This window comes from Trachemys scripta, chromosome 9 (genome assembly GCF_013100865.1).
Source record: "Trachemys scripta elegans isolate TJP31775 chromosome 9, CAS_Tse_1.0, whole genome shotgun sequence".
In the NCBI taxonomy this organism is placed as follows: Eukaryota; Metazoa; Chordata; order Testudines; family Emydidae; genus Trachemys; species Trachemys scripta.
The window spans coordinates 48,675,859-48,694,672 of record NC_048306.1 but is presented as its reverse complement, the minus strand read 5'-3'; the positions used below and the strand labels follow the sequence as shown (position 1 = coordinate 48,694,672).

Here is an 18,814-nt window from a genome sequence, read left to right as displayed (position 1 = left end):
ATTAGTGAGAGCAAAATTCATGCACCAAGATTGGTCAAGATTTCAGAATTTAATTTTCTTCATAATTGGAGAGAGGCAGTCAAGAAGAGACTCAACAAACTGAACCTGTTCCTCCTACTTACCATTTTCCTTTTGGTTTTGTGGTGAGGTCCACACAAGCGAAGTGAAACCACTCAATTGGACACTGCAGTTCAGAAAAAAAGAAAGAAGAGAGATGCTTATAAAACTAGGAAAGGATGGCCTACTAATGCAGGTTATCTCATCAGATGCATTTGTGCTGTGAAGTTATGCAGGGCACTGTAAGAACAGATATCCAGAGTGTACCTTCAAAAAATATAAGCCAGGGCTGAAAGGGACCTTAAGAAATTAAAATCCAATCCCCGCACCGTGGCAGGACCAAATAAACCTAAACCATCCATGACAGGTGTTTGTCTAACTTGTTTTTAAAAGCTTCCAATAATGGGGACTCCATGACCTCCCTTGGAAGCCTATTCCAGAGCTTAACAACTTTTACAGTTAGAAAACTTTTCCTAATATCTAACCTAAATCTCCCTTGCTGCAGATTAAGCCTATTACTTTTTTCCTACCTTCAGTGGAGATGGAGAACAATTGATCTCTGTCCTCTTTCTAACAGCCCTTCACATATTTGAAGACTGTTATCAGATCCCTTCTGAAGTGAAGTATTTTGCACTTGTCTTTGGTTTGAATTCAACAAGATGCAATTCAATAATTCTCCAATTTGTCAAAGTCATTTTGAATTTTAAACCTGTCTTCCAAAATGATTACAAACCCACCCCCCTCCAAACTTGGTGTCATCTGCAATTATTACAAGCATACCCTCCACTCCATTACCCAAGTCATTAATGAAAATATTGAAGAGAACCAGACCAGGATGGACACCTGCTGGACCCCATTAGATTCACCCTCCCATTTGACAGCAAACCACCGATAACTACTATTTGAATATGGTCTTTCAACCAGTTGTGCATCCACCTTATAGTAATTTCATCTAGACCACATATCCGTAGTTTGCTTATGAGAATGACGTGTGGAACTGTACAAAAGCCTTACTAAAATTAAGATATATCACATCTACTGCTTCCCCCATCCACTATGTCAGCAATCCTATCAAAGACGGAAATTAAGTTGGTTTGGCATGATTTGTTCTTGACAAATCCATACTGACTATTTCTTATAACCCTATTATACACCAGGTGATTACAAACTGATTGTTTAATAATTTGCTCCAGTATCTTTTCAGATACTGCAGTTAGGCTAACTGGTTTATAATTCTCTGGGTCCTCGTTCCTCTTTTTAAAAATAGGTACTATGTTGCCCTTCTCCAGTCTTCTGGGACCTTTCCCATCCTCCAGGAGTTCTCAAACATAATTGATAACAGCTCTGAGATTGCTTCAGCTAGTTCCTTAAGTACGCTAGGATGAATTTCATCAGGCTTTGGTGACCTGAATACATCCAACTTATCTAAATAGTCTTTAACCTGTTCTGTCCCTATTTTGCCCTGCATGCCTTCCCCTTGGTTGTCAATATTAATTGTGTTGAGTATCTGGTCATCATTAACCTTTTTAGTGAAGAATAAAGCAAAATAGGCACCTCAGCTTTCTAGATGTCATCAGCTATTAGTTCCCTTTCTTCCCTGCTAAGTAGAGGACCTATACTTTCCTTTTTCTTTCCCTTGCTCCTAATGTATTTAAAGAACTTCTTCTTATTGCATTTTATGTCCTTTGCGAGGTATAACTCATCTTGGGCACTTACATCGGGATTGTCACAGCCAATCATTTCTCCGTAGGACACCTGGTGGCACAAGCAATAAGTGGGCTCATTGGGATCCACTGGCATGTCTAGGACATCCGAGGGGTGAACAGACAGGATGGTATCAGCAAACTCAGAACTGTGGAGGAAATAATACTACTGAATGTTAAGTGAGAGCAAATTACTTTTGCTCATTAAAAACTGTATATTTCATAGATAACTAGTTTCAGTTGAAAATTTAGCTTTAAATACATCTTAAGCTTAAAATCAATTATGAAGGTTTAGAAAATATATTAAAAATATAAATAGATTTGGATAATTTTGATCATTGGTCAAAACAAAATTATATGAGGTTTAATGTAAAGAACTGGAAGAATAATTTGCAGCATACAATACATACAAATAAAGGGAGTACTATTTAGATAGCAATAATAAGCATAGCAAAATTGAGTTGATGAACAACTAGAAACAACAGGAATGTGACAAGAATCGATCCTTTTCAGTAGGAGCTTAAAAATCATATTCTATCAGAAAATTTTGAACTCTGGTTTCAAGTAACAGCCAAGATTGCTACAACTGAAAGAATCTAGTATTCCTCTATTTTCCAGTTCATTTATTCATGCATTTGGCAGCACTTTGCATATAATCAGTTTCTTCCTTGCTGAAAAGACCATTATAGACATTAACAGGAGCAATACAAGCTTTATAATTTTTTTAAATCATATTTTTATGATACCATGCAATACTATTTAAGGATGCCTTATAAAAAACTGGAATTATTTTTCTCATCACTGTTAATTACAGCATATGAAAAGTAGATTTGAGATTCTTTCCTGCTTGCTTCAAGGGACTGGATTAGGTGACTCAAGATTATTTAGGATACCTACCCTATGATGTAGAATACCAGGAAATGATTCCAAGAATGCCCCAGGATTTCTGGGAGAGTGATGCAACATCACAATATACCTCAGAATGAGCAGGTCACCATTATCTGCAAGCCAACTCAGTGTAAACTAACACAAATGGCCACACACAAAAATGCTAAGCTACTTTTCTTTACATTTGCAGAAAGCAACAGAGACTGCATTCCTGCCACCTCAGATACAGATACTGTTCCAGCCATATTAACTCCTTGCTCAGTATATGAGAACTTAATAATGCAAAGATATCTTGACACTGGTGCCAGGGGAAAGCATGAAGAGAGGACATATTTAAAATGGAGTCTGAGTAGAAGCATAGCCTAGAAATACAAACTGTTCAGCTGGAAGTGTCATCAAAAGGGCCAGGAAGGTTTGGCTTAGTATTTTATAAATTTACAAAGCTTTTCCATAAAGCCACAAAAGCTGTGACTGTTTGTCTCTTACCCTCCTTTTAGTTTTTTCTTCTTTGGAGTATCTTCTTCAGATGTTCGCCTGCCTCGACCTCGGGAGCCTCTCTTGTCCTTTTGACTTCGTCCCTCTGAAAGCAAAAATTATTTCAAATTAAGGGCACCCCAGAAAAAGCATCGGATGCTTTTATTTGTGCTCCTATTATTTTAAACTTCTGTTTTGCAGGCTCTTTATGTACAAGGCTCTTTGGATATTAAACATATGTATGATTTACACATACTATATCACAAACAGTACCAACTTCTGTTCTGGTTTGCCACTTGTTCAGCCCCATAACACAAGTCAGTAGAGTTGCACAGGAGTCACCTGGAACTTGGCCTGGTACTGTATATTCAACGAACCGTTTAGTAAAAGAGTGCTTTAAAAATACACTCAACATCTTCCCATCCAAGGACTGTGCATTATTAATCAGGGTGCAACATATACAGCACCCACCAAACAGACCTCAAAACCATGTCCTCAGCAATTTAAAGGAAAGAACAGTTGTACAGTGGTCATTGTTTACAGTATTTAATTTGGCTTTTTGCCATTTAAAATTTCTAATCTATATTAAAGAAACAGGCATTTTCCTTTAACTCTTAAAATGTCCTATTGTCATCAGGTTACTTTTAAATTTTAAATTGGATTCTTAAGTTAGAAATAAAATCCTAACTTTATTTTAATTAATATTTTTTCTTAATGAGAAAATCATCCTCTCCCACCACAGTGTCTTTTACTTCTCATGGCAAGGCACAGCTGAGGCAAAGTTTGCTCAACTCAGAGTAGATTCTTTAGTTTCAAAGTTTTAAGAGCTACAGACTGTGGATACGACTCTTGCCACCACACTCAGCTTCATTTGTAGCAGTGCTTATAACCAGTGACCTAGGGCAGCTCTTCACTACAGGGGGGGAGGGAGGGGGTTGATTTAAGATACACAAATTCAGCTACGCGAATAGCGTAGCTGAATTCGACCTATCGGAGCCGACTTACCCCGCTGTGAGGACGGCGGCAAAATCGACCTCCGCGGCTCCCCGTCGACGGCGCTTATTCCCACCTCCACTGGTGGAGTAAAAGCGTCGATTCGGGGATTGATTGTCGCGTCCCGACGAGACGCGATAATTCGATCCCCGAGAGATCGATTTCTACCCGCCGATTCAGGCGGGTAGTGTAGACCTAGCCTTAGAGAAAGGACTATTTCAGGATGTGCTGACTCAGCGAGGCAAGGGACCAGCTTCCAGCAAGAACGGTTAAGAGGGCTCTAAACTAGATTCTTTCTTCCTCTGCCCACCAAATGGTGGCACTTGTCAAAATTACCTAAACCTTTTAAAAGCATTAAATAAAATAAAATAAAAAAAAACCTCACACCAAAGCTTCAAAAAAAAGTAATGTATGCTCCATCACAGCCCTTATGCCCTACAATGGATATGCATATTTACAGCAAGGTTTTCCAGCACTGAGCGAGATGGTGTGGTCACATTAAAAATAACTCACGCACTTTTCAGGCCTCGACCTCCAGGGCTTTCAAAGTCACTGCCTTCCAACTTATCCTTCAGATCTGCTTCAAATCGTGCCAAGTCTGCATCCAGCCGTCGGATGTGTTTATCCACCTGCATGGGAGAGAAACTACACGGCTGAAAAAAACTTCAACCAACCCAGCTATTCTAGAAGGTAGGACTCTAACAGTTCCGGACACACTGAGACAACTCACCCTTACTAAGCATGCCCTTCCTGATGAGGTTCAACAAGGACAAGTGCAGAGATCTGCACTTAGGATGGAAGAAACCCATGCACTGCTACAGACTAGGGACCGAATGGCTAGGCAGCAGCTCTGCAGAAAAGGACCTAGGGGTTACAGTGGACGAGAAGCTGGATATGAGTCGACAGTGTTCCTTTGTTGCCAAGAAGGCTAATGGCATTTTGGGCTGTATAAGTAGGGGCATTGCCAGCAGATCGAGGGACGTGATTATTCCCCTCTATTCGACTTTCATGAGGCCTCATCTGGAGTACTGTGTCCAGTTTTGGGCCCCACACTACAAGAAGGATGTGGAAAAATTGGAAAGAGTCCAGTGGAGGGCAACAAAAATGATTAGGGGGCTGGAGCACATGACTTATGAAGAGAGGATGAGGGAACTGGGATTGTTTAGTCTGCAGAAGAGAAGAATGAGGGGGGATTTGATAGCTGCTTTCAACTACCTGAAAGGGGGTTCCAAAGAGGATGGATCTAGACTGTTCTCAGTGGTAGCAGAAGCCAGAACAAGGAGTAATGGTCTCAAGTTATAGTGGGGGAGGTTTAGGTTGGATATTAGGAAAAACTTTTTCACTAGGAGGGTGGTGAAGCACTGGAGTGGGTTACCTAGAGAGGTGGTGGAATCTCTTTCCTTAGAGGTTTTTAAGGTCAGGCTTGACAAAGCCCTGGCTGGGATGATTTAGTTGGGCATTGGTCCTGCTTTGAGCAGGGGGTTGGACTAGATGACCTCCTGAGGTCCCTTCCAACCCTGAGATTCCATGATTCCTTGGATCGATATGCGGTTACACTTTACAATAAAGGGTACGTTATAAGTTATTTATAATAGGTTAATAAAGTATTAATAGATTATATAAACATGTTGCAGACATGAGTAGTATGTGTTATAGATGGTTCAAAGCACATTATAGATGGTTATCACAGATGGCTGTAAGCCCCAGTTAAAAGCAAACAATTAAACATTTAATAATCATGTACTAACTCTTTATGAACTATTTATAAATGAAGCATCAATACAGAGTGTGACAATAGTCTTTAAATAAAAATAATCACCTAATAAAATATTACTACTAGAGGAGGATTGAATGGCATGATGGATTGGAATCAAACTTGCCAAGATGATAGCGTTTGAAAGTTAGTACTGACACCTGTTCTGCGGTCTATGTGAAATTGGGCTGGTCTCACTCCAGTCCCTATGGGCAGGTGTCTTCATCACAAGAGACAGTGGTAGCAATTTCTGAAAAGAGGTCAGAGTCAAATGGGCTGGTGAACAACTTGCTTGCCTTTAGGGATGATCATTCTAATGTCTGGGCTAAGGCATAATATTGGAGTGACAAGAGAAAACTCTGCCTGTACTGTGGATAAAGAGAGGACTCCAGTGCCATCAATCTGGAATCTTTCAACAGCACTTATTTAAAACCCCCAAGAATACTACATCACTAATACTGGGGGACTGCACAGCCCAGGGGATTTGTAATGGGATAGAGTCTTTCGATTCTGGTTTATTAATTCAAAACTGAATAAAGTCAGCAAGGATCAGAAGTTGTTACTATTAATCAGCCAGAAATGAGTTCTGGCTTGATTCCAAAACTAGTGAACATATTTCAAGAACCACCATCTCAACTGACATTGTGTTTGGCAGTCTAAGCCAGTACTGGGGACAAAGATTAAGAATTAACTACTTTCCTATCTCACCCGCCAGGTCAAGGTTGAGGCAGATGGCTGGGATAGTGCAGGAAAGCTTACATTCATGCTCCCTGGGCATATCTGTCCCATGGACTCATCTAGATACTAAAGCAGAAGTAGGCAACCTATGGCACGCGTGCCAAAGGCGGCACGCGAGCTGATTTTCAGTGGCACTCACACTGCCTGGGTCCTGACTACCGGTCCGGGGGACTCTGCATTTTAATTTAATTTTAAGTGAAGCTTCTTAAACATTTTAAAAACCTGTATTTACTTTACATACAACAATAGTTTAGTTATATATTATAGACTTATAGAAAGAGACCTTCTAAAAACGTTAAAATGTATTACAGACATGCGAAACCTTAAATTAGAGTGAATAAATGAAGACTCGGCACACCGCTTCTGAAAGGTTGCCAACCCCTGTACTAAAGTAATGACAGACACTTTCCCATAATCCTTCATATTCCCTGGACTTTACCAACAGCATCTTTGATGTCAACTCAACAAATGCAATGGGAAACAGCAAAGAATGGGAGCAATTTCAAGTTGCTGGTGCTATATTATACTTTAGATGGGCAGTACAAATCACAGCAGCGACTAACAAACCATATAGCTGTGGGGTACTCACAATGGAAGTTTGTTTGACACACAACCTAACAGAACAAAAGGAAAACTGGAGTTTTCTTGGTAAGACAATGGTAAAACAGAAAAGAATGTGTCTTAAGGGAACTACTGCTATGTCAGTAACAGTGTCAACCCAAATATAGATATTTCAGCAAAAAACCCAAAAGCTCCTTCTTAATTTATGATTACACTTACAAGAATCTCACTGACCACACAATCACTGCACATGTGCACTTAATTCTCACCATCTCGTAGGTCTGCATGGCTAGCTGCACTTTGTCATCACTGTACTCTTTACATTTACAATAAGCGTTCTGAATCTTCTGGAGGTATTCCACACGCTGCTCTGGCAACAAGTGCTTCACTGTTGAAATGTACTCTGCTGCAAGGCTGTCAATTTCTGCTTTCTTATCTGAAAAGAAAACAGACAGTACAATTACATGAGAATTAATTTAATAAATGAAATACTTTCTAGCTAGCGACTGTATTTACCTTATGATCCCAATTATCATAGTGCCTGAACCCCTTCAAAAACTAATGTATGTATCCTTTTTAGGAAATCACAAAAAGGATTCACCCTACCCAGATCTGATACTGCACTCAGCAGTTTTCACCGGTGCAATTCCACTGACCTCAGTGGAGCTACTCTTGATTTACACTGTGTGAGATCAGAACTGAACTCACTGACTCCAGTTCATAGGTTTCAACATTTCTTCAGCTTCATTCGGAGTATGAGAATTTTCTAACTTCTGTGCTGCCGTCTTCCTTTCCTTCCAGTGCCATTTCAACAGAAAGGAAACCCATTTGGCAATAACAGCCATAAACTGTTTGAAAGCTCAGATCCAAAAATTAAACACGAATGTCTCACAAGATGCAATATTCTACTACTTTGCCATCAGGTTACACATACTTTCCCTCCTCTGTTATGATGACATCCATGCAGTGTTCATGTCAGTTTTATAGGGTATATTTATATATGGACAGACACTAGAAGAAGCTACCGTATATACTTGTTCATAAGCTGAATTTTTTTAGTAAAAAAGGGAAGCACCAAAGAAGGAGATCGGCTTATGAACCGGTATAAAGAGGGAGAGGTGGGACACAGCCACTCCCCCCAATAGAAGCAGCACAGCCAGAAGGGAAGAGGCAGGGCCAGCGTCTCTCCGCTTCTGGCCATGCTGCTCTCCCCCCGGCCTCCGAAGCAGCTGCAGCTCTGGGGCTGGCAGGTTGCATCTGTGCCGCTCGCTGCCCCCCTCCGGCCCCCCAGAGCAGGCTGCGGCCGCGCCGCCTGGCCCACCAGAGCACGCTGCGGCCGTGTCACCTGGCCCAGCCCGCTGGAACATGCTGCAGCCACGCTGCTCGGTCTTGCCCGCCGGAGCAGGCTGCGGCCGCGCTGCCCACCCTGCCGGAGCAGCTCCAGCCAGGCCAGAGACATCCTCCCCTGGCCCTCCCCAGATAAGGTGGGAAGGGATGGGATGGGGAGAGTGTGGGGGTCCCGGGCTGGGGTCATGTGGGGGGTAGTCACAGGGGTTACTTCCCTGACCCCCAGCTTCTCCCCCCCAAAAAAAATTTCCCCACCAGTTGCTGTCCTGGCCCGACCGGGTAAACAGCTGGTGTGCTGGGACACTGTTTACTTAGGTTTACCTCCATGCCTGCAGACACGAGGTAAACAAACCATCTCGGCCCACCAGCGGCTTATCCTGATGGCCCGGGAGCCAAAGTTTGCTGACCCTTGAATTATAGGGTCGACTTATGAACGGGTCATAAAAATTTTCCATTTTTACTTATCCATCTTGGGAGGGTCAGCTTACAAACGAACCGGCTTATGATTGAGTATATACTTATATGTGACCTCCAAAAGTATAAATGCTGCCACCTGAATCTATCACAAAATAAAATGTTGTAGAATAAAGATTAAGAAAGACTCTCCACCTATATGTAGGGAGGCATTGCTACTGGAACAATTTGATAATAAACACGGATATAACTGGTTAAAAACAATCAAAGTCCATTGGTTTGATTTATTGACTAAAGCTTGGAAAGAAGGAGAGTATAAGTTCTCACATTTACTATCTGAGAACATTAGCATTTGTACCTTTACAGCATAGGTAAATCTTGTCTCCAAAGCCAAAGCTTTGCTCTTCTATACTTCATAGTCATGCCAAGCCCCAGTGGGATTGTTATGATCCTTCAGATGAAGGATCTCTATTCTGACTGCTTACTGGAATACCTTAGCATACCTTCTGTTCTCTGATCCAGTTCACGCATCAGCTGGAAGTTCCTTCGCAAATCACAGGGCAGGTTTTCAATACCTGAAACAAAAAGGCACAGAGATTGCAGTCCATCCTCCCCTCCACTAAAGTATAAATTGTCATCTCTGATACAGAACATTGATCTGATGCCCATCATGTATAACAAAAAGGAGCTACACCCACCACCTAGTGATATAGTTATGAAGATAACTAGCCACAATTATGACAATAACCATATATGTTCACTGAGACACAGAAGTTTCTATGGAGCTTGCTGTGCTCTCAAGAATCTAAGATTTTGGTTAAAATAAACATAAATAAAATGAAGATTCTAACCCTTCCTATTGCAAAGAAAGCCTTGACAATGTGAAGGCCCTGATCCTGCAATGATTAACACATGCATAACTTTACACACTATGAATAGTCCTACTGAAATCAACAGAGCTACTTATAGTGCACAAAATTAAGCATGTGAGTAAATCTCTGCAGGATTGGGGACAGTGGTTATAATCAGTAACATGTCTATTTCATTTCAGTCTTTTTGGCATAAGATTATGTAGACACAAGGAAAGTGGGCACTCCCCCATGCATCAAGGATAGTAATGCCATGATTCAGGGTGCCTCAATTTTTGGCTACCCAACTTGTGAAAATTTAGGCCCAATTTTAAGAGACACTGAGCATCCAAAGCTCCCATTGACTTAACTGGAAAAAATGGGGAGCGTTCAGCACTTCTGAAAGTCAAGTCCAAGGTGGGTACCTAAAGATAGAGATAACCAAATCATAGGCCACTTTTGAAAATGTTCAAATGGATTACATTTATACTACTAGAAAATCCTAAAATTCACCTGGATAAGTGGAACTGCAATCTGAAATTGCCAACTGGATTGGGAAACATAACTTTTGCTCAATCTTGACACCCCAAGACTTTGATGCAGCCAAGAATTTGACTATACTTCTGTCTGTCCAGGGAAGGGTGGTGAGAAGATGAGCTCCACTTGTGACATTACACTCCATATTCTTCATTGAAATATTGTTATGATATGAATATGGCATAACTAAGTTATGTTTTATGCAGCATGGGTCCAGTGAGGTATCATTGGAAGGTTATGATTTACTGAATATGTTTATCCAAATAGTATGCATGTATCATTTCTGCATCTAAAGTTAGGAATATTGTCTATGTAACAATTACAACCGTGTGGGTATGTGCTTGGGAAACATCCACCAGACAGTAAGCAATCAGCCTTAATGGGCCATTAGGGAAAGACAATGAGCCTTCGAAGATGTGGATCTCCCATCTTCGGGGCAGTTCCTTCCTGTGGACATTGCAAATAAACCTAGTTTCATGGTTGCTTTGACACTACAAGGTCAGGTGATAATGTCACCTGGTACAAGTACCACCTTGGACACTGCTGGTATTTTTCCACTGGAGACAAAGGCTTCCTGCCTTATGTAAATTCTATTTAAGGCTGGGGAGTAAGGCAAACAGGACTCTTCTCCAATGCCTTCCTGCCCAAGAAGAAAGACTGCTGAAAGTACCTGAAGAGACAAAGGAACTGAGCTGAGGGAAAGGCAAGGGCTGAGTCCAGACTAAGGCTGGTTTACAGAGAAATGAAGGCATCTATATAATTTTATTTTTAAATGGAACAAACTGAAGTAAGGTGAATCTGATAATAATTAATGTAAATGTAAATCAGAAGCTAAGAATTATAGAAGGTTTATAAAGGAAACAAAAAGGGACAGAAGGAGAAATCTACAGTCAGCAGAGTTGAGGAAAAGGAGGAGTTTTTCAAGTGTATTGGGTACAAAAGAAATCCTAACAATGGTACTGATCCATTACTAGATGGAAATGTTAAAATTATCAATAATAATGCAGAAAAGGCAGAAGTGTTCAATAAACTGGCATCTCAGTAGGATGATAAACAGCAGCTACTAAAGTTAGACATTTTAAAATCAGCATCTCTGGATAACTTGTACCCAGGAATTTTAAAGAGCTGGCTGAGGAGCTCGCTGGACCATTATTTTTAATTTTCAATACATCTTGGAACACTGGGGAAGTTGCAGAATGCTGAAAGAAAACTAATTTGGGGCAAAATATTTTAAAAGGATACCCAGGATAATATAGGCCTGTCAGTCTGACACTGGACCTTGGCAAAATAATGGAGTGGCTGATATAGCACTTGATTAATAAATAATTAAAAGAGGATGATATAATTAATGCTAGTCAACATGGGTTAATGAAAAACAGATCCTGTCAAACTAATTTGATATCTTTTTTAATGAGATTACAAGTTTGGTTGCTAAAGGAAACAGTGCTGATATAACATACTTCTGGAAGGCATTTAATTTGGTATCGCACAACATTTTGATTGAAAAACTAGAATGATATAAATTAACATGGCACACGTTAAAAGGATTAAATAATGCCTAACTGCTACATCTCAAAATGTCATTATAAATGGGGAATCATCAAGCGGGTGTGTTTCTAATATGGTCCCCCAGGGATCTGTTCATCATATTTAACATTTTTATCAATGACCTGGAAGAAGACATAAAATTATCACTAATAAAAGTTGCAGATAACTCTGACACATGGCCAGGAAGGAGCAGCTTGCAGGCTAATTGACCCAGATTCAATCTTTAGAGACATATTGGTAGATAATGTGTGTGTTTACATACATATTGTTAGAGGTTGACAATGTAATCTAACACTTCCTGACTATGCTGTATGTATTCTGTTAATTCTGAGATCAAAAGATCTTAACATTTAAATGAACTGTAAATATAGTGATATCACTGTATTGATTTCTCTTTGAATTATATAGCATATCACCTGCAAATGGTGGAAGATAGGCAATTGCCTTATATTAATCCGTGTAGCTCATTACTCGTGATGCTTAGGAAACAGATCTACTTCAAAGTTGCGATGATTGCCTGTTGTTCACCTGAGGATACCGTGATGTCAAGAGGAGGCCTGTATAAAGGATTCTTGGGTCCTGATCCTTTTTATCTCAAATCTGCTTATGCTTTATCAGGGGAAGCATTGAGCTACAAGATGAGGTTTCCAATTTAATTTGGATCACTCTGGTATGGAACATTGGACTGAACCTATGGACTTATTCTAATAATTCTTTACAACTCCAAAGCTCACTATGAAACTGATAGAACTGTAATTGTGTCTGTATGTATAATGATCTTTTAACTCTTTTCTTTTATTAATAAATTTTAATTTAGTTAGTAAGAATTGGCTGTAAGTGTGTATTTGTGTAAGATCTGAAATATTAACCTGGGAGGTAATGTGTCCAATCGTTTGTGATTGATAGAACCTTCATATTTGACTTGGCTGTCTGGGAGGGAGCCCAACTGCTGGGTTGCTTTTCAGGGAACTGTGTTTTGGCTTCTGTGTAACCAGTAAGCTACTGTGGAAACTGTTTGTTGCTATCTTGGTGAATCTAAGTATTAAAATAATCACCAGCTTTGGGGATTGTCTGCCCCATTCTTTGCAGTTTGCCCTACTTGAGTAACCTCAGTGTGACCCCCCACCCTTGGACCCTGGTCACAGAACCATAATAATGGGGGCGTGGTAAACCATAAAGAGACAGGTAACTGATATAGAGCAATCTGGATCATTTGGTATGCCAGGTGCCAGCACACAATATGAATTTGGGTGATTGTGGACTATCATGGGAAGCAGGGATTCTGAATAAGATTTGGGGTCAGAGGTGGATAATCAGTTAAACATGAGCTCCCAGTGCAATGTTGCGGCCAAAAGAGCTAATGTGATCATTGGATGCAAAAACAGGGGAATCTTGAGTAGGAGCAGAGAGGTTATTTTACCTCTGTAGCTGACACTGGTGCAACCGCTGTTGGAGGTATCCAGTTCAGATGCCCACAGTTCAAGAAAGAAGATAAATTGGAGAGGATTCAGAAAAGAGTCACAAGAATGATAAAAGGATTAGACAATGTGCCTTCTAGTGAGTGAGCTCCTTGAGTTTATCAGTTTACATTAACAAAGAGAAGGTTAAGTGGTGTCTTGATTACAGTTTATAAGAACCTATTCGGGGAACAAATATTTAACAATTGGCTCCTCAAGCAAGCAGACAAAGGTATAACAGGATCCAGCATCTAGAAGTTGAACCTAGACAAATTCAGCCTGATAATAAGGCATACGTTTTTAACAGTGAGAATAATTAACTTCTGGAATAACTTACCAAGGGTTATGGTAGATTCTCCATCACTGACAATTTGTAAATCAGGATTGGATTTTTCTCTAAAAGATCTGCTCTAGGAATTATTTTGGGGAAGTTCTATGGCCTGTGTCATACAGTGGATCAGAATACATGATCACAGGGGTTCCTTCTGGTCCTGCAATCTATGAGAAACAGCTACACCAGGAGAGGAACACTTTTATAAAGAGGGATGGAGAGAGAGTCTGTAAAGAACTGGGGATGTAGAGACAACCCCTTATTGGATTGAAATCCACTTACTCAACAGATGGGTCTACCACGTTTTTATTAGGCAAAACACTCAGCAAGTTGTGATCAATTACAAGTGGAAAGCTCATCGGGAGGATTTCATCACAGTCCCCTCCAGCACTGGATAATATGGCTTCCACCACTCTTCGTTACACAAACTTATTTATAACTTTCTGTTATCTTAGAATCATATGGTTAGAAGGGACCACAAGGGTCATCTAGTCTAATCCCTACTCCTGGGGGAATTCTGCTCATGTGCAGACACACAGAATTAATCTGTCTCACATAATTTTGTATTTTCCCGCATATAAAACATTTGCCTAAGTGCTGCAGTCCTGCCTTTTGCCCACCAGAGACCGCTGTGGCACCAGAACAGCCAGCTGCATTCATGTCTGCTGTTCTAGCGCCACAGCAGCCTCTGGTGAGCAAAACGCAGAACTGCAATACTTCTTAGACAAAATGTATTTAATGCGGGAAAATACAAAATTCTATGCCCAGTGTGGTAGAATTCCCCCAGGAGTAGAGTTCATCACAGCACCCTGCCCACGGAGCCACATTAGGACAGAGTGGGACACACAGGGCTGATGGGGGAAGGGGTGTCACAGACTGACGTTCAGAATGGCTAGTGGGGGAGCAGACTGGAGCATGAGCTCAGCACCTAGTGGAGTGACAGCATTGAGCCTGGGTACAGGGGAAAGTGACTGCAGAGATCCATGGGGATGAGGGGGTGCATGGACGGGGCAGACGTGCCTGACTGAATGGGAGAGGCGTGGGGTCAGCCAGGGACTGCATAGGGAAGGCTTCCCAACACCCTAACAATACCACCCCAACCCCAAAGAAAAACCTCCCACCCACACCCAGCCCCCTCCAGGTTCACTCCCAGGCTCCTTCCCTCTCCTTCAGCTCCTCCGTTACCCCTGCCTCCCCCAAGCCTTTGCACTGCTTCTAACAGGTGCAGGAAATACAGGTCTGTTTTGTAATTTAAATGAATTACACAAAATTGTGTATTAATATGCCTAGTAAGGGATCTGTCAAAAAAAAAATACCCGAATTTTTGTTTGTTTGTATTGTTACAGACATACTTGCTGACAAATATTTTGAAATAAATTACTAAAATAATTGTAACTGGCATGATTATATTGTGTTATTTTGACAAATAGAATATGCAGAATTTTCAAATATTCCCCCCGGAGTAACCCCCCTGCCAAGATGAAGGATTTGTTGTGTTTAAACCATCCAAAACAGATGGCTATCCAGCCTTCTTTTGAAAACCTCCAGTAAAGGGGCTTCCCAGACTTCCTGAGGCAGTCTGATCCATTGTCCTACTGTTTTTACAGTTAGGAAGTTTTTCCTGAGATTTAATCTAAATCTGCTACGCTGTAGTTTGAACCCACTGCCTCTTGTCCTGCCCTCTGTGGCAAAAGAGAAGAACTTTTCTGCATCTATTTTATGACAGCCTTGCAAGTATCTGAAGACTGCTATTATGCAGCCCCTATATAAGCTGTGGGAACTAGGACTGCTACTGTAGGGGGAGTGTAGCCCTGTGACATTAAGAACCCAAGAGCAAAGGGGCACCCAGATAGCTGGTAACGAACTGCAGCTGGCTTAACCAGTTCTACTGTAACAATTGTTCAATGTCATGAACTATATCTGGTAAATGTCATGCAAGGTGCCAATGAAAAGCTCACGACTCACTGATTAATATCATCGTGTAAGATAGGTGCAAGCAAGTGATGCAAAATTATGGACATAAACTGAAATTACAATTCTTAAATTGTGTTTGCCAGCCAAGCAGGAGATACTCCACCCTAGACAAAGGACTGTAGTTTTTCCACCTGGTAGGGAGTCACTGCCTAAGTACTTTGTATTTACATTATCACATAAACAGACCCATCAGGTTAACAAGGGGTAGAGGCAAACCTCACACTATCACAGTGAGGAAGGAGATAGACAAGTACATGTTTCATGCTCATCCAATTACATTGGAGAGGAAAGGAACTAAATAATTTCAGCAGACAACCCAAGCAAGAAATTTCCCTCACCAGGAGACTGCATTTTTTGAGGGGGGGGAGGGGATTTATTTTTTTTAAATAGACTCTATATTCTATGGCTTAAAGGAAGCAGAGTAATTTAAATGCCAGTTCTGCACTCCTTTTTTAAAAAGTTGTAATTAAACTTGCAAAGGAACAAAACTTCTGCTTTGGAGCTACACAGGTACAGTATCTTTGTATTTGGACTCATTTCTGTAATATGAATAAGTCTCCTCATGTCATGCTGCCACTCCCAGCTCAGCCAGACCCATGGACTGAAAGTTACATATGACAGAAAGGAAGATTCAGAAGATAAGAACTGGGCAAACTCCCTTGAATCCTTCCCTTTTGTTTTATTTCCTCTTAAACTTTCAGTAGGTGTGTTTGAAAAAACACATGGCAAAATACTCACATGCACCCAGGGCCGTCCTTACCCATATGCAAAGTACGCAGCTGCATAGGGCACCAGGAAATTTGGGGCACCACATTTCCTGGGGCCCTGCACAGCTGCATGCTGCTCCAGCCCCTGCTCGGGCTCTTCCCCAGGGCCCCTGCCCTACTCCGCCCCGCCCCTTCCCTGCCACTGGTGACTGCTGGGGGGTGGTTCCCCCCTGCCTCCCAAGCCAGCCCCGTCCCCCCAGGGAGGCCTGGGGCCTGTCCCACACTGCGGAGGCCTGGGGCCAGCCCCCCTGCTCCTCCCCGCAGAGGCCTGCCCCTCCACCTCCCCATGGGGGGGTTGTGTAGGGCCCCAGAATTGCTAGGGGCGGCCCTGCATGCACCCAATCACAGGAGACTGCATGTTGCCTTCCTCACAGCTTGAATGAACTTTATATAGGGGTTACCCTCAGAAGAATCTATTTCAAAGGTTCACTAAACTATAAAAGAGGAACAACCCACAAGTTATCTATCTTTCACCAAAGACGACTCAGGGAGCTTACATCAACCTAACACTAAGCGTCTACACTAAAATGTAACTTGCCCAACTTAATAACTTAACTTCTGCGAGAAGTATAGTGCTTAAGTCAATGTAGTTATATCGATGCAGTATCAGCGTAGACATTGCTTACATTGACTGTTGCTGCCTTTCAGAAATCATCCCACAATGTCCCACACTGGCAGTTAAATCAGCGCAAGCGCTCCTGGTGAGGACGCGCACCACTCACACAAGGAACACAGTGTGGATGTGTAAAACTGATTCAATTCCTGTTGTGGCTATACATCAACATAACTTCGGCCAACTTAATTTTGTAGTGTGGACTTGCCCAAAGATATCAGCCCTTTGACTTTTGGGGATAGATTCTGACGCAGGGGTTTGGTCAGCCATCTTGATGGAAATGTGGTGAGGATTTTACCTTGAACCAAGCTAGTTAGATTTTAGTTACTAGAAAGTGTTTTATCTTTATTTCTTGTGTAACTATTTCTGACTTTAGTTCTTATACTTGCATTCTTATACTTGTTTTATTTTTAATCTAAATCAACCCATTGCTGTTGAACTGAACTGTTTGGTAACCACTTAAAGTAACAAACTATTGGATACTGACTCTTCAAAAGAGCAACAAACCTGACCATTCCTTCCATTATTCCAGGTCAGGATTGGACATTTCAGAACACATATTTCTGGAGAAATTTGGGGCTGGGGAGAGTGTGGCATCACCTTACCAGTTGTTAACCAATACTGGTGGAAGTATGGTATTGTAGGCAGACTCCTGGATTCAAAGCATTGGACCAGGACTGCCCAACACACAGACACAGGGAGCATGCTTGTTGCTGACTGTGGGTATCCCAGCCAGAAAGCTACAGTGGCAAACCTTTAAGGCACTTAAGGTTTTAAAATAAGAGGTGACAACTCTTTACTGCTCTGGACTGCATACTACAACGTAACAACCCCCTGCATAGGCTGGGGAAGCTGCAGCAGCCCCCATGGGGAGGGGGAGCTGGGGAACAAGGGCAGCCCCCATGAGCTGGACCCTACCAAAATCAGTCCATTTTCATCAATTTCATGGTCATAGGATTTTAAAAATCATAAATGTCATGATTTCAGCTATTTAAATCTGAATTTCACAGTGTTGTAATTGTAAGGATCCTGATCCAAAAAGGAGTTGTGTGTGTGTGTGTGGGGGGTGGTGTCATAAGATTATTGTAGGGGGGTTGCAGTACTCCTACCCTTACTTCTGCACTGCTGCTGGCGACGGCGCTGCCTTCAGAGCTGGGCAGTTGGAGAGCGGTGGCCACTGATTGGGAGCCCAGCTGTGAAGGCAGCGCCGCCGCCAGCAGCGCAGAAATAAGGATGGCATGGCATGGTATTGCCACCCTTACTTCTGTGCTGCTGCTGGCAGGGCACTGCCTTCAGAGTTGGTCACCCAGCCAACAGATACCGCTCTCTGGTTGCCCAGCTCTGAAGGCAGCGCAGAAGTAAGAGTGGCAATACTGTGACCCCCCTTGCAACTCCCTTTTGGGTCAGGGCCTGCAATTTGAGAACCGCTGGTCTACCCCATTAAATCTGTATAGTGTAGGGTAAAAGGACACAAAAGATCAGATTTCATGGTCTGTGATGCACTTCTCATGGCAATTAATTTGGTAGGCCCCACCCATAAGGAAGGGAACGGGAGCTGAGGCAGGCAGGAGGTGGGTGTCAGCAGGGGCAGCTCTATGTATTTTGCCGCCCCAAGCTCGGCAGTCAGGCAGCCTTCAGCGGCATGCCTGCGGGAAGTCTCGCTCGGGTCCCACAGGGGAACGAACGAGGCTGGGCCGCCTGCGGGATTGCACCAGCTGGGCAGCCAGCCCAGACGCGACTGGCCAGGGACTGGGCGCGCGCAGCATGCGCGCTGCTGGGTCCCTGCAACAGGCCCGGGCTCGGGGGTTCAG

At 42.2% G+C, this 18,814-nt stretch overlaps 1 protein-coding gene across 1 annotated transcript in view; it reads right to left on the bottom strand.

Moving 5' to 3' along the window:
• ING5 (inhibitor of growth family member 5) overlaps nt 1-18,814 on the bottom strand; it is a 29,993-nt gene that overhangs the window by 9,934 nt on the left and 1,245 nt on the right. The window contains exons 2-7 of the mRNA XM_034781800.1: nt 9,432-9,503; nt 7,437-7,603; nt 4,633-4,744; nt 3,135-3,228; nt 1,774-1,909; nt 123-184 (exon numbers count right to left, since the gene is read on the bottom strand). Of these exons, the coding sequence (XP_034637691.1) occupies nt 123-184; nt 1,774-1,909; nt 3,135-3,228; nt 4,633-4,744; nt 7,437-7,603; nt 9,432-9,503 (643 nt within the window). The remainder of the gene's footprint in view (nt 1-122; nt 185-1,773; nt 1,910-3,134; nt 3,229-4,632; nt 4,745-7,436; nt 7,604-9,431; nt 9,504-18,814) is intronic.